The 27,322-nt window shown below is 42.1% G+C and overlaps 1 protein-coding gene across 2 annotated transcripts in view; it reads left to right on the top strand.

Moving 5' to 3' along the window:
- Positions 1 to 27,322, top strand: part of HELQ (helicase, POLQ like) — a 449,876-nt gene that overhangs the window by 218,648 nt on the left and 203,906 nt on the right. For both annotated transcript variants that reach the window (XM_069236329.1, XM_069236338.1), the window contains exons 12-13: positions 8,572 to 8,791; positions 26,585 to 26,742. In XM_069236329.1, coding sequence (XP_069092430.1) covers positions 8,572 to 8,791; positions 26,585 to 26,742 — 378 coding nt within the window. The remainder of the gene's footprint in view (positions 1 to 8,571; positions 8,792 to 26,584; positions 26,743 to 27,322) is intronic.

The following is a 27,322-nucleotide window of genomic DNA, read 5'->3' on the forward strand; positions in this document are numbered from 1 at the left end:
TGGATAGCCCACACTGGAGAGTAAGATATCAGCTGAGACTGTAGGGAAGCTGGTCCAGTGACTAGTTTTGCTCTGTTGCCCAAGGAACCTTGAAGATGAAGCTTTTGTGAATGGACTGCCAGTGGAGGACAGCAAAATGACATGAAAACTCTGTGAAGGACAGCCCTAACATAAGTTGAGCAGCTGGATTTTCTATCACTCTAAAGGCTTTGGATTAAGACATAAGTAAATTGCCCTTGCAAAGTCAAGTCTAGAGGAGGCTAACGCAATCATTTTCTTACAGAAAGAAGGAAAGGAAGGAAGCCGTTGCCTCAACATGCAAGGAAGCAAGAGTAGCCTACTTTGGTAATCTGAGGTTGAGAAGATTATCTTTCTGTCCAGCAAGACACCTATGTTTCTCGCTTTGGTGGTAGAAGAGGGAAGATCTCTCATTGGTGAGAGCAATAGCAACTGCCACAAGAGAGACTGTATCCCAAACAATACACAGCTCTTTTTTATCGATATTGAGGTTTAAAAGATTGATGGTCATCCAGGATGCAGTGGCCTCTAGGCAGTTAGCAAAAGAATGACCCAGACAACACTTGCATCCACTTCGTAAAGTTATAAAACAAATTAAGCAGTGTCTGTATTAAAATAGAATAAGAGTTCATCACAGCTGTCCCTTGAGCATTGTGGTCATACAGGCTTACACTGTAATAAACCAACAACTCCTTCCAGGTTCAGTCCTGCCACTTTTCACCATCAGCCATCCAGGCCATCACAGTCCACATCACCATTCTGGAGCTATTCCAGCCTTCACTTCAGCTAGATCTGCCCATGTCACTGTAATTTCAACCATCTATGTAAACAACAATTTCTCTGGCTTCAGTATAACTGGTGGTACGTTAGCCAGGATCATTAAGGATGTTCTGATTTATTTGCTGGCCAACACCTACTTCGCCAAGCTTATAGACCCGCATGAAGGATAACCTTGTTAATTTGGTATGCTTCTCTGTGACAATCCTCACCTTCCACATACTGCAGCATGTTTGAAGGACAAAGTGTGTTGCCATTGCCTTTGATCTGCTGAAACACCTCTGTACCCATTTTAGCTAGCCAAAACCATTAATGACTCACTTAATAATAGCTTGACTTCTTTGGCAGCCACTTCAATCTCTAACACCAAAATTTAGACTTTACCATATTACTCCAGTAATGCTCTCCAATTAGCAGATACTCATACCCTACTTTGTCAAGACCAAGCCATTTGCTCCTCAGACAGCAAATAACGAGTTAATAGCAACCAAACCATCAGACAGCAGAAGAAGACAGTGAACTCAGATGCTAGAGAACTAGTTGAACTTGTCACACTGGCCAAGGCTGCCTGCCACAAGACTCCCAAAAGCAAGGCTTTCAGCTGAAGTGTGAAAATAAAACACTAAATCTCAAGCTGGATTTTCCAATTCAGTTGTTATAAGTGCGCACCAATTAGTAACCACTTCAAAGATGAGCTTGGCCAAATGAGACACCACATCGACAATATATTCACACACACACCATGCCACAGCACACCCAAGTGGATCACCCTTAAGGTCTCTGTTTACAGACAATCTAGCAAGAATCCTACAATCTCCAGAGACTCCCCTTCCACAAAGGTGATGTTATCAACTCACTATTACAGTGAAAAAACTTCAGCAAAGGACTGATGCGTCTCTTTTACATTTTCATTGCACCACTAGTTCTGAGGAAGATTGCTGAGAAAGCTGTTGGCAACCTTCTCCACAGTACAATAAGCAGTAGGCCAGCAATGGTATTCATGTGTCAGAATAATCAATACATTCATGTATGCTTCCAGGATTCTGAAATACTTGCCCTTTACGGATTGACCCTTGTTAAATAGGGAATCAAAGGAGTCTGTGTTTCTGCACTATTTCAGCACACTTTTCCCCTTTACTGAGCCTGTTTTCAATTGTACTCTTTGCCTGATTTTAGAAATATACATGGGAATATTGATATTGCTGCATTTCTTGTAAGTCCTAATTTGGCAGTAACTCATTCACTAACCGAACTGGGGATTACAAGTCCCTCAGAATGAGAACCTAGCAGTCTTGCTTTCAGACCATAGTACAGTTCAGAGAGCGCAGATATCCAAGCCATTCAAATTTCCCTGTGCTGATAACTTCTGCTGGTTTATCTGAGATTCTGAATCTGTTAGACCTGACAGCCTTAGATTGGTTTCCCCCCCCAACATTTTGCCTACCTCCTCCCCTTTTCTGGCCTCATTTCTGCTGGCTTTGGGTCTCTGTGCTGTTTACTACTGCTAACCAGCACTAATTTGCTGTTGCTCTCTCCTTACAACATAGTAATGCAGGCGTATACCCAATTTGCATATTTCATTTATTTGTATGTCCCAAGTGAAGCTCACTACTTGTGCCCAGGGCCTGTAAATTAAATGCTAAGTGTGTGCCACCCACTTAGAATTAAGCCCTTTAACCAGGTCTCAGGCCTGCCATTACAGAGCCTATTTGTGCAGTATTACACTGACATATCAACCTGGCAGCAAAATAACCCTTCTGCCAGATCCAATCCTTCCCTTTTTAAATATATCACGCCTAAGGACCCTTGGAAGTGAGGCCTGAGGTGCTTGCTTCAGAAGAACCACTGCACCCTCGCCTTTGTGTGGGCAGAACCAGCGCACCTCCACTGCTGCATGAACAAAACCGGTGCATCGCCTTCGGAACCAGAACTGGGGTATTTTCTTTGATACAAGGTCCCTGCATCATTATCGACAACAGCCAAACTCCACATCGCAGCCACTGCGCTTATTGGAATCAACGCATCGCCTGGACTTCGACGTTGCTGACACCCAAACTCTGTCGCATCTTGGAACTGATGCATCACCACTGCTGTGTGGTGAACTTCAATGCATCTCTGCCGACTGCGTGGGGGGAAATAGATGCATCTCCTCAACGATGTGGTTCAGAATCAATGCAACGCTCCTGCACCAGAGTTTTAAGGTACTTTGGTTTACCGGGGCAAACTGAGTACCTGCTAGCCAGCCCGTGCTCTATTGAGGTCAGCCTGAACTATTGACTTTGTCCTGGTACGTTGCATCCAGATAGCCCATGTTGGCGCTTCATGCTTCTATGCGCTATTTTACAGTTTATCCTTTCAAAAATCATATCTTAAGTTATGTTTATTAGATTTGTGTTGTTTTGGTCTTGTTTTATTTATTTAATTATGCTCTATTTTTCTAACCTGGTGTGGAATCCTTTTGTGTGGTGTTTTCACTGTTTTACTGGTTGTAGTTTGCACAAATCCTTAACACACTGCTTCCAAGTTAAGCCTGACTGCTCTATGCCAAGCTACCAGAGAGTGAACAAAGGGTAATTTAGGGTTTGCCTGCCACTAACCCTGACTAGGATTATGGTTGCTGCTTGTCTGTGGTGAACACCCCATTCAACCAACAACCCATTTTCTAACGTTGCTGTTCAGCGGTGAGATAATAACTTGTTTGTGTAGTGCCATACAGTAATTTGGTGTACAGTACCATTGCACATAAATAATTTAAGACCAATTTGTTTTCATCAATTCTCCTTGATTGGCTCCTTTTCATTTTTCAAAACCTAGCCTTATTCCTTCTAATGAGCTGCCTGAGACCATATTTGCAGGAATTGAGTTTGAGTTGGCCATCTGGAAAGTTATACAGTGGTTGAGTTTAAACAGTTCTGCCAGGAAAGGAGACTAAAAATGAAAGAAAATTGGATCTTCAGAAAGCTCAGCGGGCCTGGACAGAGTTCCACCAGTTGGTGGCATCCACAGAGAAGGAGGAGGATGATATGGAGTAGCAGGATCAAAATTAGGACAGTAGTCCTGGAATGCAATCTTCAGGGGAGTAGGACACCCCCACAACCCTCTCTGCCCCCCACACCCTCACTCCCATCCCCAAAGGACCTCCTGCCATACCAAGACGCAGCATGCCATTTCCAGGGGGACTGGAGGACAGGAAGGGAGAGAAGGAGTTTGAGCTGCAAATCGACAAATTAAACAGGGAGAAAGAATTGGCCCTCAAGAGATTTTCTTTGGAACGGTTAGCTCATAAGAGGAGCCTTAAAGAGCTGGAACTGCGGGTAAAACAAACAGGTTCTAGCTGTGGTGGCAGCAATTCTACATTGCCTGACTGAGACAAAAAGATATGTATACCAAGAATTTGGTGCCAAATTATGAGGTGGGAGATGACATTGACTAATGGTTTTCTGCCTTTGAGGTTGCCCTGAGGGGTCATAAGATCCCAGAAGCGGACTCTGGTGGGTTTTACGGACTGATAGGGGTGGGACACAGTGGTTTGTAGGATTGTGGAAACACTTGTCCACACTGAGGAGAGGCACACTTCACTTTAGAGGTTGGGGACCAAACCAGGTGCTCTCCCATGGCGGCCATATGGATTACTAAGTTTGGGCTGACTCCTGAAATGTATCACCAAAGGTTAAGCCTTAAGCTTCCCAACCAATCCTGGGTGGATTTTGGGGATTACTCCAGGAAGGCATTCAAAGATTGGGTGCAGGGCAGCAAAGTTACTGATTACAATCTTATCATGACAGAGCAAATGCTTAGTATTTGTTTTCCAGACCTGTGCCAGCATCTATTTGACCGCTAGCCTAGTGACCCCAGGAAGTTGGCCAGTACCAGAGTGTCCAGAAATGTGTCTGGGGCAGACTCCCACAAAGGTGGCCAGGGTTCCCATCTGAAGAAAGAGGGGGGAGAAAAACTTGAGGAGTTCTCCAAAGGCCCCCAAAATAGTTCCCAAGGTAATAGTGGTCATAAGTCCCAGTCTGAGTCTAAGAAGAAGGGATTCTTTGATAAGCAGACGGGGAGGATTGTGCCCTAGTGTACTGAGAGCTACAAGTATTGACACTCCAAGTGCGACTCCAAATATGCCTCGAGGCTGAAGCCCCTGTGGGCAGCCACCTGGGTTGGCAAGTGTAACGCTCAGGAAGGAGGTTGACTTGATGTGCCATCCTGACAGTCAGTCTCCCAGTTACACCTGAATAGGCTCTTTCATGTCCCTACACTAAGTGCTGCTTAACCCCTGTAGTGAGTCAGGAGCCAAGGCAGGAAGGGTAGGACCTCTATGCACTTCAAAGGCCCGTCTTTGAAATCTCCCCCACTTCAGAGGCGAAACTAGGTTTAAGTAGTGGACCTCTGATCTCACCAACTCATTACACGTCTCAATCTGTGACTACTCTGTCAGGAAGAAGGACTGCTATGCTGCCGATAGACTTCCAGTCTGCTGGACTTCTGCTTTGCTGAACTCCTGCCTGGGTGAGAAGGACTAGACCTGCGTCATCTGAACTCTAGAGTGACTCCAAGGACCAGCCAACTGGTCTCCTGATCTCAAGTCTCAGGGACCTAAAAGACTTCAACTAACCTACTGCTGCACCTGGACTCTGCCACCTGTGAGTCTGCCTAGCTAAGTGGTGCCACTTCAGGCTTGGACCCTTGGAGATGACCTAAGGTGCTTGCTTCAGCAGAACCACCTCATCTATGCCGCTGCATGGACAGAACCGGAATACCTCCACTGCTGCATTGTCAAAACCAGCGCATGGCCTTTGGAACCAGCTCTGCAGCATTTTCTTTGGCATTCCTCAGAATCCGCTTAGCACCTCAACTTTGATGTAGCCGACATGAACACCCAAAAGCCATTGCATCTTGGAACTGATGCGTGTCCACGGCAGCGTGGGGGAAATTGATGCATCTCCCTGACGGCGTGGTTCAAAACCAGTACAACACTCCTGAACCAGGATTTTAAGGTACTTTGGTTCATTGGGCCCAACGGGGTCCATGTAGCCCGCTAGTGCTCCATCGCGGTCAGCCTGAACTTTTGACTTTGTCACAGTACGGTGCAACCAGATATCCCAGTTTGGAGTTTCTTTTTCTAAGCACTTTTTTACAGTTTATTCTTTAAAAATGCCTATTTTAAGTTCAACTTACTGGATTTTTTTGTCTTGTTTTATTTATTAAATTTTCTTTATTTTTATAACCTGGTGTGGAATCTTTGTGTGATGTTTTCACTGCTTTACTGTTTGTAGAGTTGCACAAATACTTAACACACTATCTTTAAGTTAAGCCTGACTGCTCTGTCAAGCAACCAGAGGGTGAGCAAAGGTTAGTTTAAAGTTTGCCTAACACTTACCCTGACTAGGATTGTGGTTGCTGCTTGACTAAGGTTACCACCACAGTCAACCAGCAACCCAATTCTAACAGAGGTCATTCTTCAAATAGCACAGGCAGGCTCAACCACTTTAAGCCATGAATATGGAAGACTGTGGACTTCCTCATGGGTTCCATGAAAAGGGCTCCTGTTTTCAACCAACACTAATCTGGATTCTTCTGTTTGGTGTCTTTTCAGAAAACCTGATGAGAGGACAAAATCCTGCACTAGCTGCTCAATTCCCAGTTGCGTTCTAACAGACAAAAATGTACATCACACAGGCACTCGTTATTAAACATTCTGTTGTGAAAGCATAGGCGTTTCCATATCGGGCTGTCACCAGTGCAGTGCACCTTCCTCATAACATATTCACGTACAACCAAAAACAAAGATAAAATGCTTACCTATGGACAAAACTGTGCAATCACCTAAAAACGATTCCTGGAAAATGCAAATTGTAAAGGTGTGCGCTGTGAGCTTTACATCAAGATATGTGGAAATATTCTGTATAGAGACTATACATGAATATATTCATAAGGTTACATTTACCCACTCAGCAATTTGTACAAGCTCAGATCCTTGGGGTTTTGATCACTACCCTCGCTTGTCTTGGTGTACGCCACTTTCAGTCCTGTGGTATAGTGTAGAATAGTTGTTGTTAATTGTTGACTTGTATCTCTACTTAATTACTATTGGAACAGGAGGAGCGCCCCCACCCCCTCACCCCTATCCTGATTCATTAATGGAATCCGGGATCCCCCATGGGCCACTACAGGAATTCGGGAATCCTGTCCTGAGCATTTTTGATCTGAACAGCAAAATAATACACAAAAAATACAGAAACAAAATCACAAATTATGAAATAATTGATTTAATTCACACAAAATATTTAAAAACACAATTGTAATTGGAAAGTTGGTGCTTTTCTAAACTCAATTGAGGCCACTCATTGTTCATACCATAATCTGGTTGATGCACTTGCACTGCTTCCACAAATCAGTCTGAAGATACTAACTTAATTTTTAGTATCCAGTTTCAAATTACTCCACATTTATAGAAAGTTTAAGAATTCTAATTTTACCTTAAGTTTCTTTATTTATATACACTTTATTAATCTGTTAATAATCATTTTCATTTTCTAAGCAGTAGCGGACCACCTGAGTAGGTTTTGCACCACTGGTGTAGAGTATTATTGCTACAGTTCACCATAAGATTGGTCAATTAACTTTTCCAGCATTGTTCCTAGCAGGTATGCTGGCCAGCCTAATTTTATTGTGGGTGTGTCTGCACCCTTTCAGACATCAACCCAATTTTGTACTTCATAGAAATCTGTTGAAAGGACGCTTCTAGGTGATCAGCTCATGGTCTTTCCAAAGACCCATGACATTGGTTAGTGATGTAGAAAGTTATTTTGATATTTGTTGTGCATGTTCCACAGTGCATGGAAAGCCCCAGCAGGCTCACCTGCCCTTTACTTGGTGTGGCTCGATTTTTTTTAAAGATGGTCTTGGCCTGGTAACTGAAGTTCCCACGTAAGTGCAGATTTCATAGTCTGCCTTATCCCCAGTGATGGTTATAAATAAATCATGTGAGCCCCCAGAGAGATAGCAACCAGCAAAGGTGGAGCTAAATATTCTTGAAACAAGGGTAAAGAAATGATGACTGTAAACATTTGAGCAGAGAAATGGGGCATGCACCATTGCAAACCATTGTTGCCCCTGAACAGTTGATTCCTGCTACGTGCCACTAGTTAATATGTGTTGACCCTCCGTTAGAATGCTCAGCATAGCAAGCCATAAATGTAAACCTGTAAGCTGTGTGGTCTTTGTGTTCAGATCTCATGTGAACTGAACTGTGCTCCTTCAATTACATAGGAACAGTGTCCACAGTCCTTGTATTCCCATATCCGAAATATAAGTAGATGATCTACTCTAAGGGACCACTCAGATTATAGCCAAACATCCCCTAACCCCCGCCACATGAGCATTCACTGTCTTGAGAAGTAAACAAGGAGAAAAGATTGGCTAATGGGAATGTCACCTTTGTATAACTTGTTGATCTAATAATTTCTGAACCTTAGAATGCAGATGTTATGTTAAGTACACATGTGCCATCAACCAAGATGTACAGGACATTTGGTGTATGTTCTCTAATTAAAAAATAACCATTTTACTCACACATGCTATTGCAATAACAAGCCATAGTTTGAGCTTGGAGATGAGAGAGGAGACATACAGCCTGCAAGATATGATCTTTGTGTGTATATATTTGGTCAGTGCATGCCACTAGCACATAATACTTGAAAAAAAATAATGTTGCTTTTTATACTAAAATCCACCTATAATTATGCATAACTAAAATACATTTGTTTTCAAAATCAGATTGCAAGGACTCCGGAGGAAATATATGGTTTCATGTGCAGCACGTTGTTTAGCGTACAGCAAGAGCTCCTGTCTCCCGAAAAAAGTATTTGGGATATTACTCACGAATCACTGAATTGTTTGACGAAAAAAGGGTTGATAATAAACAAGCCGGCTCATGATAATGACCGACCCCAACATGTTCTAGAGGTCTCGAAGTTAGGGCAGGCCACTTACAAAGGTAAATATTGTTCTTCTTATAACAAATTGCTCTTATTGTTTTATACCTTGCAAACATTGTCTTGATTTTCTGTAATTGTACTCTAAAAGTATTGATCTTAAATTCACAATAATATGATCATCTCATTTGAGTCAACGATCTTCAGAGGGGTTGGCTAATTATTTTCATTGTTAGAATGTACACCTTTCTGTTGTAATACCTTTGACTTTAAGATTGGTTGTTCATTATTCAGCTTCAGCTATGTTTTTCTTTCACTGTCGTTTTCCAGTGCCACTGCAGTTAATCCACTTCAGTCACCCAATAGCTTTATTCAATCATATAATAATCGAACAACAAATGTAATCCATAAAACATGATTACAAATAAAGTATTACCAAGTGTTCTCCATCGTATGACAATGAATTAAAAAAAGGATAAAAACATTACTAAAATAAGATTTGCTCTCAGCCTCTCATCCTGTGGTGAAACAACGATTTCCTGTGGCTCAGAGCAAATTCAAGCAAGGTTCAGACACTCAAACAGACCTTAGGAGAGTTAAGCAGTTAAAGATATAACAAAGTGGGTCCACGCTATGACACCTTCATAGACCGAGCCTGTTCTTATAAGTAGGCAATAACATTTACTGAAAAATATAAAATAGAGCGGACCCTGGGCGGATCTCTCTTCACATAGACAAACGAGGACAGTAGAACAGCCGTACTGTCCCAGAGGGATACAAAGGTGAGATCTAATAGTCCCCTGTCTGTATCTAGTCAGGAGCATCCTGTCTTATGTATTTTGTCATCATGTCAAGAAACAACTCTAGACCTACTGAATTTTGGATCAAGCATTATTCACAGTTTTGGTATTTATTTCCACAGTCTCCCTTTCTCTGCTAAAATCCATAGAAGACTTTCTAATCCAAGATTTGTCCATTTTAGTTAGCTTTTGTGCCTTAGAAAATATGGTTGGTCTGGCTGATATCTTACATATCTGTTTAATGGGACCAAACCATTGAATCTAATTGCCTGGATCACAGGACAAACAGTCATCAATGATCTCTGTTGAGCATGGCATTAAAATTATACCAGACTGAAAACCATGATAACAAGTGAGCCGGGTCAATCTTGAATGCCACACATACTCAAGTCCAAGCTCTTGATGGATAGCATAAGTAAGACAGCTAGGTGAAAGACCTAAAAGATACCTGCAAGCTCTTTTCCTCAGACTGTAAACAACTGAATTGTTTATTCACCCAAAATCCTGAATCACAAGTTGAAACTGGTATACATTTTCTTCTGTAGATTTCCAGAAGGTGAGCAGTCAGCGTCATACCAATTGTCAAAGCCAAGTTAAAGATGAGCCCAACTGAGTTCATAAAGCTATGTCTTTTTCTTTCAATGCATGGAGGCCAGTTGACCCGGAAAGCAAAGATAACTCCAAGATATGAGAATGCATGATTTCTTGCAATTGGTTTGCCCTTGATGATCAAACAAGGTGATGAAAGTTTTAGCTAGGTTTGTTTACAGGTTCAATATGTTCCACGAACACTTCCATCAGGTTTTTAAGCCTGTTGGATGTTCTGGACTATGAAATGGCATCCTCCCTATACAATAACATGGGGACAGTCCTTTCTTTAATAACTGGCACATCTCAGTCCTGTGTGGGTGTGTGTGCGTGGATATATATATATATATATATATATATATATATATATATTCGATGGCATGTGTAGCTGCAGATATACATGCTCTGCACATCCCGCCATCTGGTGTTGGGCTCAGAGTGTTACAAGTTGTTTTTCTTCGAAGAAGTCTTTTCGAGTCACGAGACCGAGGGACTCCTCCCATTTAGACTCCATTGCGCATGGGCGTCGACTCCATCTTAGATTGTTTTTTTTTTCCGCCATCGGGTTCGGACGTGTTCCTTTTCGCTCCGTGTTTCGGGTCGGAAAGTTAGTTAGAATCTCTGAAAAATCGTCGGTATTGTTTGCGTTCGGTATCGGGTTAGTTACAACAGATTGACACCGATTTTCGAAGAGCTCCGGTGGCCCTTCGGGGTTTTTTTGGATCCCCCGTCGGGGCCTGGTCGGCCCGGCCACGTGTCTCTTCAAGGCTGATGGAACGGACCCCATTCCGCTTCTGCCTAAAATGCCATAACAAGTATCCATATACGGATCAACATCTGGTCTGTAACTTGTGTTTATCGCCAGAACACAAGGAAGATACTTGTGAGGCCTGTCGAGCGTTTCGGTCCAGAAAGACACTCAGGGACCGAAGAGCAAGAAGACTGCAAATGGCGTCGGCGCCGACAGGACAAGGGCGTTTCGAGGAGGATGAAGAAACATTCTCCACCCACGATTCGGACTCAGAGGAGATCGAGCCCGAGGAAACGCCGAAAACCGTGAGTAAAAAATCAAAAGAAAAAACTCACGAGAAGACCGCTAAAGCCCAGGGGATGCCACCGCCAACAGGCCATGGCTTAACCCGAAAGATAGGTGACCGATCATCGGCACCGAAAAAGGGCACGCTGGTGTCGAAGTCATCCGACTCCGGTCGAGATACCGGCACACAGCAATCTCGGGCCCGAGATAGTGGCTCCGAGCAGGTTCAGCACTGAGACAGCAGCACCGAAATGGGTCGGCACCGAGAAAGAACGACGCCGAAAGTAAAAAAGGTTTCGTCGGAACCGAAAAAAGCAGCCGAAAAGGTTTTGGTACCGAAACATCCGGCCTCGGAACCTAAAACAAGTTCCTATTCAGAGGAACAAGGACTGGCCTCACAAATGAAGACACAGAGATTTGGACAGGAATTAGAGACAATGGAGCCAGATTACACACAAAGACGGCTCCATATTCAAAAAGATACAGGAAAGATCAGCACTCTTCCTCCAATCAAAATGAAACGCAAACTTGCCTTTCAAGAAAAGGACAAACAGCCACAGGCAAAAGTGGCTAAACAAGTAACACCGCCACCATCCCCACATCACTCTCCACAACCATCACCAGTAGCCACTCCACCAATGATGCAATCTCCAACTCATACAGGGATGAGTCAAGATGACCCTGACGCATGGGACCTTTGTGACGCACCAGTGTCAGATAATAGTCCTGAGTGCTATCCAGCTAGACCGTCGCCACCAGAGGATAATACAGGCTACGCACAAGTGGTGTCGAGAGCAGCGGCATTTCATAATGTCAGCCTTCATGCAGAGCCTATTGAAGACGACTTTCTTTTTAATACACTGTCGTCCACACACAGCCAGTATCAGAGTCTTCCTATGCTACCCGGAATGCTAAAACACTCCAAACAAGTGTTTGAGGAGCCTGTTAAAGGAAGAGCCATTACTCCAAGAGTAGATAAAAAATATAAACCGCCACCAACAGAGCCAGTGTACATTACACAACAGCTAACACCAGACTCTGTTGTAGTAGGAGCAGCGCGCAAAAGAGCCAACTCGCATACTTCAGGAGATGCACCACCTCCAGATAAAGAAAGTCGCAAATTCGATGCTGCAGGCAAAAGGGTGGCCGCACAGGCAGCAAACCAGGAGCGTATCGCAAATTCACAAGCTTTGTTAGCCAGATATGATAGGGCCCATTGGGATGAAATGCAACACTTTATTGAACATTTACCCAAGGAGTTCCAAAAAAGAGCACAGCAAGTAGTAGAAGAAGGACAGAGTATCTCCAATAATCAGATACGGTCAGCAATGGATGCTGCAGACACAGCTGCTAGAACTGTCAACACAGCAGTAACAATAAGGAGGCATGCATGGCTGCGTACATCAGGATTTAAACCAGAGATACAGCAAGCTGTGCTGAATATGCCATTCAACGGACAGCAGTTGTTTGGGCCGGAGGTGGACACTGCGATCGAAAAACTTAAAAAGGACACTGACACAGCCAAAGCCATGGGCGCACTCTACTCCCCACAGAGCAGAGGCACATTTCGAAAGACACAATTTCGAGGGGGGTTTAGAGGGCAAAGCACAGAAGCCACAACCTCACAAACAAGGCCCACTTACCAGAGCCAGTATCAGCGAGGAGGTTTTTGGGGACAGTATAGAGGGGGACAATTCCAAAAGAATAGAGGAAAGTTCCAAAGTCCCAAAAACTCCTCCAAACAAACAGTGACTTCAAGGTCACAAATCCCCAACACATAACACCTGTGGGGGGGGGGGGAGACTAACCAAGTTCTACAAACATTGGAAAGAAATTACAACAGACACTTGGGTCTTAGCAATTATCCAGCATGGTTATTGCATAGAATTTCTCAAATTCCCTCCAAACGTCCCACCGAAAACACACAATATGTCAAAACAACATATAGATCTTCTAGGACTAGAAGTTTAGGAATTGCTACACAAAGAAGCAATAGAATTAGTGCCAAAGCAACAGAAAAACACAGGAGTTTACTCCCTGTACTTTCTGATACCCAAAAAAGACAAGAGTCTAAGACCTATACTAGATCTCAGAACATTAAATACCTACATCAAATCAGATCACTTTCACATGGTCACATTACAAGACATAATCCCACTGCTCAAACAACAAGACTACATGACAACACTAGACCTAAAGGATGCATATTTCCATATACCAATACATCCTTCACACAGAAAGTACCTAAGGTTTGTATTCCAAAGGGAACATTACCAATTCAAAGTGTTGCTATTCGGAATAACAACTGCGCCAAGAGTTTTTACAAAATGGCTAGCAGTAGTAGCTGCACATATCAGAAGGCAGCAAATACATGTGTTCCCGTACCTAGACGATTGGTTAATCAAAACCAACACGCTAAAACGGTGTTCACAACACACAAAATATGTCATAGAAATCCTCCATTAACTAGGTTTCTCAATCAACTACACAGAGTCACACCTTCTGCCGTGTCAAACACAGCAATACTTAGGGGCGACAATCAATACAGAAAAAGGGATTGCCACTCCAAGTCCACAAAGAGTTCAAACATTTCACAATGTAATACAGGCCATGTATCCAAAACAACAGATACAAGTAAAAATGGTGATGAAACTACTAGGCATGATGTCTTCATGCATAGCCATTGTCCCAAACGCAAGGTTGCACATGCGGCCCTTACAGCAGTGCCTAGCATCACGATGGTCACAAGCACAGGGTCAACTTCTAGATCTGGTGTTGATAGACCGCCAAACATACATCTTGCTTCAATGGTGGAACAGTATAAATTTAAACCAAGGGCGGCCTTTCCAAGACCCAGTGCCACAATACGTGATAACAACAGATGCCTCCATGATCGGGTGGGGAGCACACCTCAATCAACACAGCATCCAAGGACAATGGGACATACAGCAAAAACAGTTTCACATAAATCACTTAGAACTGTTAGCAGTATTTCTAGCGCTAAAAGCATTTCAACCCATAATAAGCCACAAACACATTTTTGTCAAAACAGACAACATGACAACAATGTATTACCTAAACAAACAAGGAGGGACACACTCAACACAGTTGTGTCTCCTGACACAGAAAATATGGCATTGGGCGATTCACAACCACATTCGCCTAATAGCACAATTTAGTCCAGGAATTCAGAACCAGTTAGCAGACAATCTCACTCGGGATCACCAACAGATCCACGAATGGGAGATTCACCCCCAAATACTAAACTCTTACTTCCAGATTTGGGGAACACCACAAATAGATCTATTTGCAACAAAAGAAAACGCAAAATGCCGATACTTCGCATCCAGGTACCCACAAGATCAGTCTCAGGGCAATGCGTTATGGATGAGCTGGTCAGGGATATTTGCTTACGCTTTTCCCCCCTCTCACACTCCTTCCATATCTAGTAAACAAATTGAGTCAAAACAAACTCAAACTCATACTAATAGCACCAACATGAGCAAGACAACCTTGGTACACAACACTACTAGACCTCTCAGTAGTGCCTCATGTCAAACTACCAAACAGACCAGATCTGTTAATGCAACACAAACAACAGATCAGACATCCAAATCCAGCATCGCTGAATCTAGCAATTTGGCTCCTGAAATCCTAGAATTCTGACACTTAGACCTCACACAAGAATGTATGGAGGTCATAAGGCAAGCTAGAAAACCTACCACTAGACACTGCTATGCAAATAAGTGGAAAAGATTTGTTTATTACTGCCATAATAATCAAATTCAACCCTTGCACGCTTCTGCCAAAGATATAGTAGGATGCTTACTACATTTGCAAAAGTCAAAGCTAGCTTTCTCTTCCATAAAGGTACATCTTACCCCAATTTCAGCTTACCTACAAATTACGCACTCAACTTCATTATTTAGGATACCGGTCATAAAAGCGTTTATGGAAGGCCTAAAGAGAATTATACCACCAAGAACACCACCAGTTCCTTCATGGAACCTCAACATTGTCTTAACACGACTCATGGGTCCACCTTTTGAGCCCATGCACTCTTGTGAAATGCAATACTTAACATGGAAAGCTGCATTTTTGATTGCCATCACATCTCTAAGAAGAGTGAGTGAAATTCAAGCATTTACCATACAAGAACCATTTATTCAAATACACAAGCATAAAGTAGTTCTACGGACAAATCCAAATTTTTTACCAAAGGTTATATCACCGTTCCACTTGAATCAAACAGTAGAATTACCAGTGTTCTTCCCACAGCCAGATTCTGTAGCTGAAAGAGCACTACATACATTAGACATTAAAAGAGCGCTAATGTACTACATTGACAGAACAAAACTAATTCAAAAAACAAAACAATTATTTATTGCTTTCCAAAAACCTCATAAAGGAAATCCAATTTCTAAACAAGGCATTGCTAGATGGATAGTTAAGTGTATTCAAACCTGCTATCTTAAAGCAAAGAGAGAACTGCCTATTACAACAAAGGCACACTCAACCAGAAAGAAAGGTGCTACCATGGCCTTTCTAGGAAATATTTAAATGACTGAAATATGTAAGGCAGCAACATGGTCTAAGCCTCATACATTTACCAAACACTACTGTGTAGATGTGTTAACTGCACAACAAGCCACAGTAGGTCAAGTGGCTGTACTACGAACATTGTTTCAAACAACTTCAACTCCTACAGGCTGAACCACCGCTTTTGGGGAGATAACTGCTTACTAGTCTATGCACAGCATGTGTATCTGCAGCTACACATGCCATCGAACGGAAAATGTCACTTACCCAGTGTACATCTGTTCGTGGCATTAGTCGCTGCAGATTCACATGCGCCCACCCGCCTCCCCAGCAGCCTGTAGCCGTTTAGAAGTTGATCTTGAACATTTGTAAATATATTACTTTAAACTTCATTATGTACATACGTATTCACTCCATTGCATGGGCACTATTACTAGTATACACAACTCCTACCTCACCCTCTGCGGGGAAAACAATCTAAGATGGAGTCGACGCCCATGCGCAATGGAGTCGAAATGGGAGGAGTCCCTCGGTCTCGTGACTCGAAAAGACTTCTTCGAAGAAAAACAACTTGTAACACTCCGAGCCCAACACCAGATGGCGGGATGTGCACAGCATGTGAATCTGCAGCGACTAATGCCACGAACAGATGTACACTGGGTAAGTGACATTTTCCATATATATATATATATATATATATATATATATATATATATATATATATATATATATATATTTTTTTTTTTTTATTTAGTTAGTTAGATTTGGTCTGAATGGAGGATTAGCAGAGAGGTTGAGCTTGGTCAATATATTCCCTTTGACCAAACCGAACTACTCTGGTAATCCTCCATTCAGACCAAACCTAACTAAGGCTGTAAGTACATAGTGTAAGGCATGCAGGAAGACCACTAAACTCTTCTCAACCCTCATGGACTCCAATATAGGCCAGAGCTTTTACCGAACCACGCTGTCGAAAGCACAAGGGAGGTCCACAAAGGCTAGGTAGAGTTTGTTTAGCAACTGAATATTTGGTCATCAAAAGATGCAAGCTAAGGCACTATTCCATTTAGCCCAGCCCTAAATCCATATTGGACCTTGGAAAGAATGCCAGTATCAGAACCCCATAAGGTTAGTCTTTCCAGAATAACCCTGCCTATGACCTTCACCATGGAGTCTAAAAGAGGCATGGGTCAATAGCAACTAGGATTCTTCTGGTTCCCTTTTGAAATCACAGACTGTAGGAAGCTGGCTCTTTATATAGTGGACCAAAATGAGGTACACTGTGCAAAGAGTCCCAGCAATCCCCACAGGTATCTCAGAGGCAGAAATGACATTGCAAATGCTCTCTTGTTGGGTAGAGTGCAGGGGTGTTGAATTCCTATAGTACGATGCCCAGTACATATTTTTCGGCGTCAATGACAACACGTTTTCATGTTCTTTTGTCCTTGGGACAAGTATGCCCAACCACAGCTGCACAACCCTTTAGCTGCCAGTTTACCCTACCACATAATTGATCAGGACATTGTGTACAGTAAAGGTAACATTTGTGTCAATATGTTATTGCAGTTTGAACTTGTACTCATGGTTCATTAATGTAAATCCTTTATTATTAGGGTGAGCTAAGGAAATGTTGTATGCTCGGACAGAACTATTGATGATAGTTTTAGTATCAAAATGTGTATTCATGTATGCAAAGTTGAGCAATATGAGGCTAGGTACAATGCTCCCAAATGCTCTCTGATTAGATTCAGATATCTGCTGACGCTTGAAAGCAATTCATTGATTTCAAATTCAAAAAGTTAATTAAAAAATGCAATGAGGAAAAAAATGTTTGGCTAAGCTGCTGCAAAATGTGTTGATGCATGCTAGTATTTCTAAAAACAAATATATCCATAATGGAAAAATCAGTGTAACCAGTTTCAATAAGATTATGGGAAACATGAAAATAAACAAGCATGGTCAAAGTCAGTAGGTTCAACATTGGTTGTCAGCCTTTTGGTTTTGTCAGTGCGTGTCTTGTTTTGACATGGGTTTTGTAAAACGTTATTGTTGTGGGCGCTGCTGGGCCTACACTATTATAACAAACATTGGCAAAAGCAAAAATATTTTTTGGTCTCAAAAAGCACACATTGCCACTGTAGTTCCTGGCATTAAACAAAACTACTTTGTGTGCTGATATGCTTCTTGTGAAAGAGCACAATGCAGTCACTCACAGTGAAGCCAGCCAATGGACAGAGAGACAAAATTGTAATAAAAGCAAAAGGTGTTGGTTAACACCAGATCTAATTAGGGGCCCAATTCTTAAAGGAAGTCACAAAAGTGCACCCATGGTGTATATGCCTTTGTATTAGTGCAGGTTTATGACTCATGAATTACCAAGAATTTACAGACGTAGGCTAGGGAATGGTACTTCTAAAATATATTTGTGAACTACATTTTAGCTCAAGCAAAAATGTTTGTCTAGATTAGCGCATGCAAAATCTGGTGAGCATTTACAAGTTAGCTTTCCCTCCAATTTGTCCCCCCACCCCATCCCAACTATCAGGAATAAATGTTAAGTTTTCTCATTATGGAAAACAATTAGAGAAGAGCTGGTAAACACTCCTAAAACATGCAATTTCGTATGTTTGCACAGACTCAAGAGCATTCGGAACCGGAAACTATTGCGTACTGCTACCTATAGGCCTCAGTATGTACATGGAAAAGTGGCAAAATAAGGGATTTGCTAGTTTTCAAACCCTACTGTAGTATGATCCCCAGCATGGCATAATCAGAGGCGCTATTATCGGAGCCCTTATATAATGAGACTGCTGCCATGATTTGTCACTGAACTACATGACACCAAAGAGACAAGGGGATTTTGTTACAGGACAAGTAGATTTATGAAGCAAACTGTGTCATGGAAAGTAGATATTTTATTAAATTCCACGGCCCTGAGTGTGGTAGAGTAGTTAAGGCATATCAGAGGGTAGTGCTAAGCATGTAAGGCACACACTCATGCAGTAAGTGAGACACACACTCAATAAAGAAAGCCAAAACTAATTTATAAAAATGACACATACTTTTATGCACATTTTCATACCAAGGTCATCCAGATCAGGATAGCACTTTTCAAGTTATGAATTTTTGTAGTTTTCAAAAGTAGACAGTGCATTTTTCAGACAGCTACAATGCATTCCTATGGAGGAAAACAAAAACGGCAATCCAGGTAGAGTACAACTACTTACAGGACCAATTTCCTGGACTTATGGAGGTTTTGGGGCAAGGTCCAAGGCCACACAAACAGGTCAAATCGGGGAGCTCAGGTGTGTCCAGGTGCAGAGGTATGTTATGGGGTCAGGTGTCCCATTCAAGTCTATGGGGATTGGTCCGGTCACAAAGTCACTGCAGGGATGGACTGGAAGGGCAGTCCAGGGGAACCTACAAGGGGACTCTACCCTAGAGGTCCTCTGACACTTGGGGACACGTCAGTCCACTCTTTATCGGGCTTTAGGGAGCAGGTGCAGGGATGTCTTCTGGTGCCGGGTCCAGCTGCACGGATGTCTTCTGGTGCCGGGTCCAGCACTGGAGTTCCTTGTTGTTGCAGGGGGCCCGCAAAAACACTCTGCAGGCGTATACTGGGGTCCAGCCCGAGCTAGCCAACAAGTGGGCTCATGTCCCACGAGGTGGGAGATGTGGGGACACCCTTGATTCTCCTCTTCTGGGTCCGGGATGGACGGATGCAGAGGTGTCCTAGGGCAGTGGTTCCCAACCTGTGGAGGACCTATGATGCAATTAGTATAAACACTGAAAGTGGCCGGTGGGACACCTTCAGCCAGCATAGCATTTTGGGCTTTCCATTTACCATTGTAAGTTAACAATTACAGCATGGAGATGATGGAGTCAATCAACAGCAGGCATTGCAAGCTTGTGGAATGCAAAAGGAGTGACAGTTGACTACCATTCCCTCCTCACGTTGGAATTATGGGTAGATAAAAAGGGAGCCTTATAGAGGCTGCTCCCGACAACAATTCTAATCACAGAAGAGTGGAGAGTGACCAGGCAGTACTTATAAGAAATTTTGAGACAGAAAAAGCACTGTCAGGTACTTATGACTAAGCTCCAAGGAGTGTCTGCTTGATAGTATCCCAATATGTCATTTGACCCCAGATGCCTGTCTCTATGTTCTATTTCTGGCCAACGTGCCCAAACAAGCTTAACAGGCAGTGGAAACTACAGGTCCACTGAATTTGCGAGGTTACATGTGAACAAAGCGCAGGGTATTGGTGTTTAATTATATCATTTTAGCTCAGTGAGTGGGTTGGATGGGCCCTATGGAGAAGAAATTCAAAAGTGTTTACAAATTAATTTGTATTCATTTTTTTAAGCGTTCATTGTTTTTTAGTGTTTTACATTCTGTTAGCATATGCTTTAATTTACTCTGTACCTCTTATACCATGTCATTAGCAATTAAATAATAAATCAAGGAAAGAAGCAAATAGGCCTGCAGTCACTGGGCCTGATTACAACTTTGGAGGAGGTGTTAATCCATCCCAAATGTGACGGATATACCACCAGCCGTATTACGAGTTCCATAGGATATAATGGACTCGTAATACGGCTGGTGGTAAATCCGTCACTTAACCGTCACTTTTGGGACGGATTAACACCTCCTCCAAAGTTGTAATCAGGCCCTTTGTGTAGTGATTTTATACTGGCATTAAGTTTTTCCAGGTCCATGAGAACTTAAAAAGTTTCGTTTTACATGCTGATAAAGTGTTAAGTTATGTAGTTTACAGAAACATGATTGTTAAAGGGAGTTGCATGAAATATAAACCAAGACCAGATTGAGGGTAGAATGGTAAACAGGTGTGAAAGCAGGATGCTGGATGCAAGATATCAGGCCATGATTACACCATTTATAATGGGAAACAACAACAACAACATGTAACCATTTTCTGTACAAGCAGGAACCACCACTTGTAGTCAGAGTATTCTAGATACACACTTGGAGATAACCTGTGCTCACCCTCTGGTGGCTTGGCACAGAGCAGGGAAGCTTATCTAAAGAGGCAATGTGTAAAATACACTGCCACTGCCGCCACCACCACCACCACCACCACCTCCTCCTTCTCCTCCTCCTCCAAACCGAGACCAAAATAAAACAATTCCAATCAGTAGAAGTCCGGTTATTCATTTTAAACATTAATCTAAAAAAAGGTTACTTTAGTTAGCCAGGGACCGGTGTAAATCCAAAGTTCAGGCTGACCACGATAGAGGGTAGGTCAGCTACCAAACCCACGCAGTGTCTGCTGAAAAAGCACCTTGGATGGAGCTAGCGTCAACGTCGCGGAGCCAATGGAAGGGCGATGTTTAAATATTTTCGACTCAGTCAGGTCACTGCATCATTGTGAGCCTCGCAGATGGGTCCCACCATGGCATCAAACTCCATTGACATTAGTGTGATGTGTCAGAGTCAGAGACAAAGTACTTGTACACAAATGTGCCTTTGAAGTGGAGAGGACTTCAAACAAGGGTCTTTGAAGTGAACTGAGACCCTTTCTTCCTAGCCCTGGTTCCAGTCACCCAATAAGGGGTAATTGGCCCTTTGTGTGGGAATAGGCACTTCCCTATTGAAATGTCAGATCCTTGCTCAGGAAGGATGATCAGAATGCACATGAATGTAGATGAGTTATTTGTCGTACCCCCACCCTTCCTGTGTTTATGGCTTTCTAGCAGGAATCCTCAGTGTAGCTATCATCTACCCCAAATGTGTATTACAGACAGGCTGCAAGGCACACAGAGGAGCAGAGAAACGTCCACTTTCTAAAAGTGGCATTTCTAAAACAGTAATGGTAAAGCTGACTTTATCAGTAAAGTGGATTTATCATTACAATTCCCGTGATATGAAACATGATGTAGCTACCCCTTTCTGATGAACAGCAATTACAGCTTAAAAGTATATTAAGGAATTCCCAACGCTGGCCTGTGAGAGGAGTAGGCCTCACAGTACTGAAAAACGACTTTGGGAGTTTTTGCTACCACTACATGTCCTGCCTTTTACTTACATAGCTAGCACCCTGCCCTATGGGCTACCTAGGGCCTACCTTAGGGGTGACTTATATCGAATAAAAGGGGACTTTAAGGCTTGGCAATAGGTTTTAAATGGCAAGTTGAAGTGGAAGTGAACTGCTCACACAGGTGCTCCAGTGGCAGGTCTGAGACATGTTTGAAAGGCTACTGGTGTGGCTGTCATAATCAGTGCTGCAGGCCCATTAGTAGCAGTTAATTTACAGTCTCTGGGTATATTGTATACCACTTTACAAGAGATTCGCAAGTAAAGTAAATATGCTAATTGTGTATACGCCACAGTGGTAAAGTGCTCAGGGCCCTAATACCAGCAATAAGATTCAACAAAAATGTGATGCAAGCAGGCAAAAAGATTGGGGGAAGTCCACCCTCAGGTTTTCAGGTCTGACGTGTGCTCCCTCCCGCCCTAGCTGAAAGTGGGGAGAGCTACCACACCTGTAGGGAGTGCTCATCACAGTGGGCAGCAGGAGCTAGTTACTATGCCCAGAATTTGACTTGCACTCCCTACGAACGTAAACATTTATACTCAGCAGGATATCATTTGAAGCCTATTATCATGTCTCAACTTTCTAACATGGGGCTATTAAATAAAAACAGCTCCACTACTGAACTAAGTATGTCAGTTAACCCCCAGTCCGAGCCTCTGTGAAAAATGATAGCTTGGCCAATCTACTCACTGTCATCTATTTGAACTTTTGATCAATGGTTAAACACCGAATAGAAATATTCCAGTTGCAAGACTGTGAAAAGCCAGACACATTACTGCTGACTGAAACTTTGTTATTGTCTGAATCATCCTGTGACAACTTTGCTGCCCTCCCAGAAAATCATCTACTTCCGGCCAGTCGTTCTACAGGCAAAATAGAAGGAGGCGTGGCAACTATAATCCATAACAATTTGAAGTTTGCTAGTCTGGCTAACTTCGATATTACAGCAGTTGACAGTCTTTTGATCAAACTTGAATATATCTACACCCTTCACTTGTGTGCTAATATATATACTTGCAGGACGTATGCCTTATTTTCCACGTTCTTTGGCAGAACACATCTTTCCCCTAGAAATTGATTATGCAAAAATTCTGGTAATTTTGGCTTTCGGTTACTGGGATATTGAGGAAACGGATGGTCAAGTATCCTTGGAATTAACTGATTTGCTAAGTAGTCTGAATTTTGAACAGCATGTGACCTCTCCTACACATGCATTAGACCAGGTATAGACTACCAATCTTTCAGGGGCTAACCTTATGGTCATGCCTCTGATCACTTTTTAATCAAATTCATCCTTGCTGATTTGGCTGTTCCTAAACCCCGGCTTAGTACAGGGACACTAGCTAGAAACTGGGCCCACACCAATTTTAACTCTTTATGCAATTCATTGGCAATGACTCTGCCTAATAAACATGTCATTATTAATCAACAAGAAGAAAACTTTACAGCCTGGCTAACAAAAACCGGTAATATAATGCTCCCTTTCAGAAAGTCAGGTTGGCTAGGCGCCATGTCGCCCCCTAAATGATTTTCTGAAGATTTAAATCTTGCTAAAGTTGAACTTCAATGGACCGAAGGAAATTGGCGAAGGAACTATTCACCTGGTAAAATGGAATTCTATGTGTCTCTGCTTAGACAATATAAAAAAATACATTATCCAAGCTAAATCTGCTTTTTCTCTGGAAAAGTTATAAATTCAACCAGCACGTCAAAGGATATCTTTGGAAGCCTGTCTGAGCGAGCCAATCCCGACAGTGACTGCAGTGATTCTTCCTTCCTAACCCTTTTGTGAAACACTTAATTCATTCTTTGTTGATAAGATTAAAGTAGTCCAAGCCCCCCCACCCCCCCACCCCCAGGAAAACACTCACCATTCATAAGAATCTAAATTTACTGTCTGAACTGCCCACTGTCAGCAAGGTGCGCCTCACGGACCTGCTGACAAAGGTATTAACAGGTACTGAGGTATTCTGGGTAACCTCTTCTGTGGGGAGCTTTCATCTTTACGGGCTCCATTGAGGAGATTAACCCTATGTCGTTGGCCCCTATAAACCACAAGATGGTGGTGAATGCAATTTGGTTAAGTCAGGAAAATGAAACGATGGCCCGCTTCCTCTGATCTATTTAAACTTTTGCATATTAGGGAAAGTCACTTATTCCCTTGCCTCTGAAGTATATTCAGAAACTCTATTTGAAGTGCAGAAAACAATACATTTAAGTTTGCAGTGAATATTTCTGCCAAGTAGGCTAGTCTGAGAAGTGGGACTGATCAAGAAAAATGTTTAGCACTAATAGTTCTTACAGAAATGGAGACGCCCTCGATATTGTGGTGGGAAATTTGTTGATTGGAAACGCCGAATGTGTCTGTGGACAAGCCTGAGAGGCAAAGAAGGGAATTCAGAGGTTTCAAGAGCAAAGCGACTTTTCCCAGTGTCAATAAAGCAAGTGGTTCATTTAGTATTAGCGACCTAATAATCTGTATAAGGTCCCTTTTGATCTACAGTTATTGAGGAATTTATCTCACATTGGGGGTTCTGAACAGTTTGGTGGTAACCAGGTTGATTCAGAAATCCTGGTGCACTAGCAGTTGTGTTACGATAATCTTGCTTCCAGTGCCCAATCTGAGCACATGCAAAACAAGAATTATCAACAAAAAGTGAACCTCTGATGTGTGCTTATTAAGGGCCCTTAAAAATATTTCTCAAGACCCTTAACCATGTATTCAACCCTCAACAGTGTGTGTTATCACTGCGGGGTGATATCATGCATAGTATCATCACGGGGTCCCTATTTACTCAAGTGTCTCATTCTCCAAGTTAATATCTCCTCCCGCCCAGAGGGTGGTTGTCTGTAAGAACAATAGTGAAGAAGTGAATTAAAATTACCTCCTATTCTCCAAAATATTTATTAGGGCACATAAAATAAATAGTGATAAGATTAATAAAGTGATGATGTGAGGACAAGTGATGGATCCTACACATGTAACAATACGGTCAGCATGTTTGAGCCTTAAATGGACATCCATGGGTACAGGGCTTTCGTCGGGACCTAATATAGATAGATTACCTGTGACTCTCAATTAATCACAATAAATGTCGTAACTCACAGCTCCTCGTCTTGGCTGTGTGAACTCTTAGGGTGCAACAACATTGGAAGCGCTGACCTTTGTGGGAGAATTACTGCCAACCCATAGGTAAAAACGCCTCAATTTGAAAAAAGGCGTGTCAAGCCTCCACTTGAGAAAAAGATGTGTCAACAGTTTTCGTTCAATCTACTCTCATATTTCAGCCAATTATCAGATTTGTCTCTTGAGCATTTTTCACCCCAGGTTACCTGGAGAAATTTCTACTCTCCCTCTGGTCCCTGAGGTCCTTTTGTTAAGTCTGATCCAGTGCTCACTTGCTTCTTTTGTTGTAAAGGCAGTTACTGTTGCTACAATGCGCCATCTGTTAAAAAAATAAATTAAACACACACCTGACAGCCGAAAGTTTAGTTAGCGTATAATGCAAAATAGCAGCCAGCAAAGCAAAACATCATAAGACAATTGTAATTTCAGCTGACTGGGGCTCTCGCTAGAAAACTGTCATATGGAGCCAAGAGCTAAAAAACATTTACTATCGACCTAGCATATATGTACAGTTTCTCCCAATACAATTTACAGTGCCATGACCACGTGACAGAAACTTATTAATTCCAAGGAGCACTTATGTAATGTGTAGGTGTCTGTGTCTTCCCCATCAAAGAAGCGCTTGACGACCCTGAAGAGGAGATTATATTCATATACACAAATACAACCCCCATTATAGTCACAAAAATGGGAGAAACTGTGCAGTGTGCAACATGAAGTATTATGGCTAAGGCCGTGAAAGTTTTTCAATTAATGTAATGCCATTGAAAGCTTCATACAATTAGAAGTCAAAAGTTATATTTGATTAATAGTGGATATATTTGTGAATATGTATTTGATTGTCAGCATTTCTCTTTGTGTGTACATAAACATCATACAAACAGGATTAAAACATGTTTTTACGCAGTACCCCAAGCCTGATTTGAGCGTTTTACATCACAGGTGAGCATGTAAAGCTACCTTGCCATTTCTACCACTGCCATCCTTTTCTAGAAGACATATATATCTGTGCCTTTCCCCCTCCACTTATCATAATGTGCAGTTACACACGTTTACTAATTATCCATATTTATGCAATTTGCCGTTGCACACCGACGCCACCTCTCCATCCCTTATCTAGCTTCTATTCTAGTTTTTAAAACCCAGCTGACCCCAAACTGTAAAGGGAACAGAAAGCCTTGTTTCTTGCTTACGACAGTCGGATGAATGACTGAAGTCATTCAAGATTACTGCAGTTGCTCAGTTTCCCTCGCTTATTCTCTCCAATGATTTGTCCTGGATTTCTGCCAAATCATCATAATTGTCCTCACCAAAGTTGATAATGTGAAAAAGTCTATAGAGTAATGGTTTCAAAGTACTATGTAAGTCACTCTAAAGTTGTGATGCGTTTGGAAGGGGTTGTTTGTTACCAGTGGTGTATCCTTTGATAACCATAGACAAGTCAAGCTATGATCTAATGTTGTGATATATAGACCATGGCATGTACAGCGTTCATTTTAGCTCAACTAAAAATGTACTTGGATTATTTAGAAACGTCTGAAAAGATAAAATATCTTTTTTTTAAAAACTTTTTGTTGAAAGTATATTTGCTGTTTTCATATGAACTTACCTTAATAGGTACCTGCTAATCTCACTACTACCGTGTTTTGATGCATTATGTCCTTTATGTCTCCTGAAAGCTTCAAAATAAATTGTATTTTTGATTCTAGGGGGTGTAGATTTGTCATACTGTGACGTTTTATACAGAGACTTGAAGGAAGGGTTGGAAGGGCTGGTGCTGGAGAGCTTTCTTCATCTGATCTATCTAGTGACTCCGTACGACATGATTTCTCAGTGTACTCCCAACTGGATGATATATTTTGGGCAGGTATGGCAAGACTTGTAGTCACAGTGGCATTTTTGATATGATGTGTTTATCAAACTATTCTAGTAATGTGTTTTTTTGTTGTTGATTATCTTAATGTAGAAACGCGTTCTGCATGTATTATAATTTGCTTAAAGTTCTACACAGTACTGTGACGCGTGTTTGTAAAATGTGTGCAGTGGACCATATTGGTGAACAGTGCACACCAGCATTTTTATAGTTCCCTCTATATTGGGTCCTAAACTATAGGTGTACAAAATAATCCCAGACTTCAACAATATCAAAAATTTAATTGCATATCCCTCTGATTCTTGAATTTTCCTCTAAACCTTTTAAATGTGACTTTCATTAAATTGCCTTTAAGCTTTGACTCAAGGGGCATCAAGTAAAATCCTGCAGTGCTGCAGCTGTTTCAAGTCTTTTAAAGGACTTGTTTCTTACTCGAGGGATATTAACTAATACCTTTCGGTACTGTAGTTTTGTGAAGGACTTTTCAAGCAGTTGCATTCGAGTTGAGAGGAACATTTAGTAATGCCCTGAGCACTTCAATTTTGTGAAAGTCTTTCGGAGCCGTTGGGCCTCG

This window comes from Pleurodeles waltl, chromosome 1_2 (genome assembly GCF_031143425.1).
Source record: "Pleurodeles waltl isolate 20211129_DDA chromosome 1_2, aPleWal1.hap1.20221129, whole genome shotgun sequence".
NCBI classification, from domain to species: domain Eukaryota; kingdom Metazoa; phylum Chordata; class Amphibia; order Caudata; family Salamandridae; genus Pleurodeles; species Pleurodeles waltl.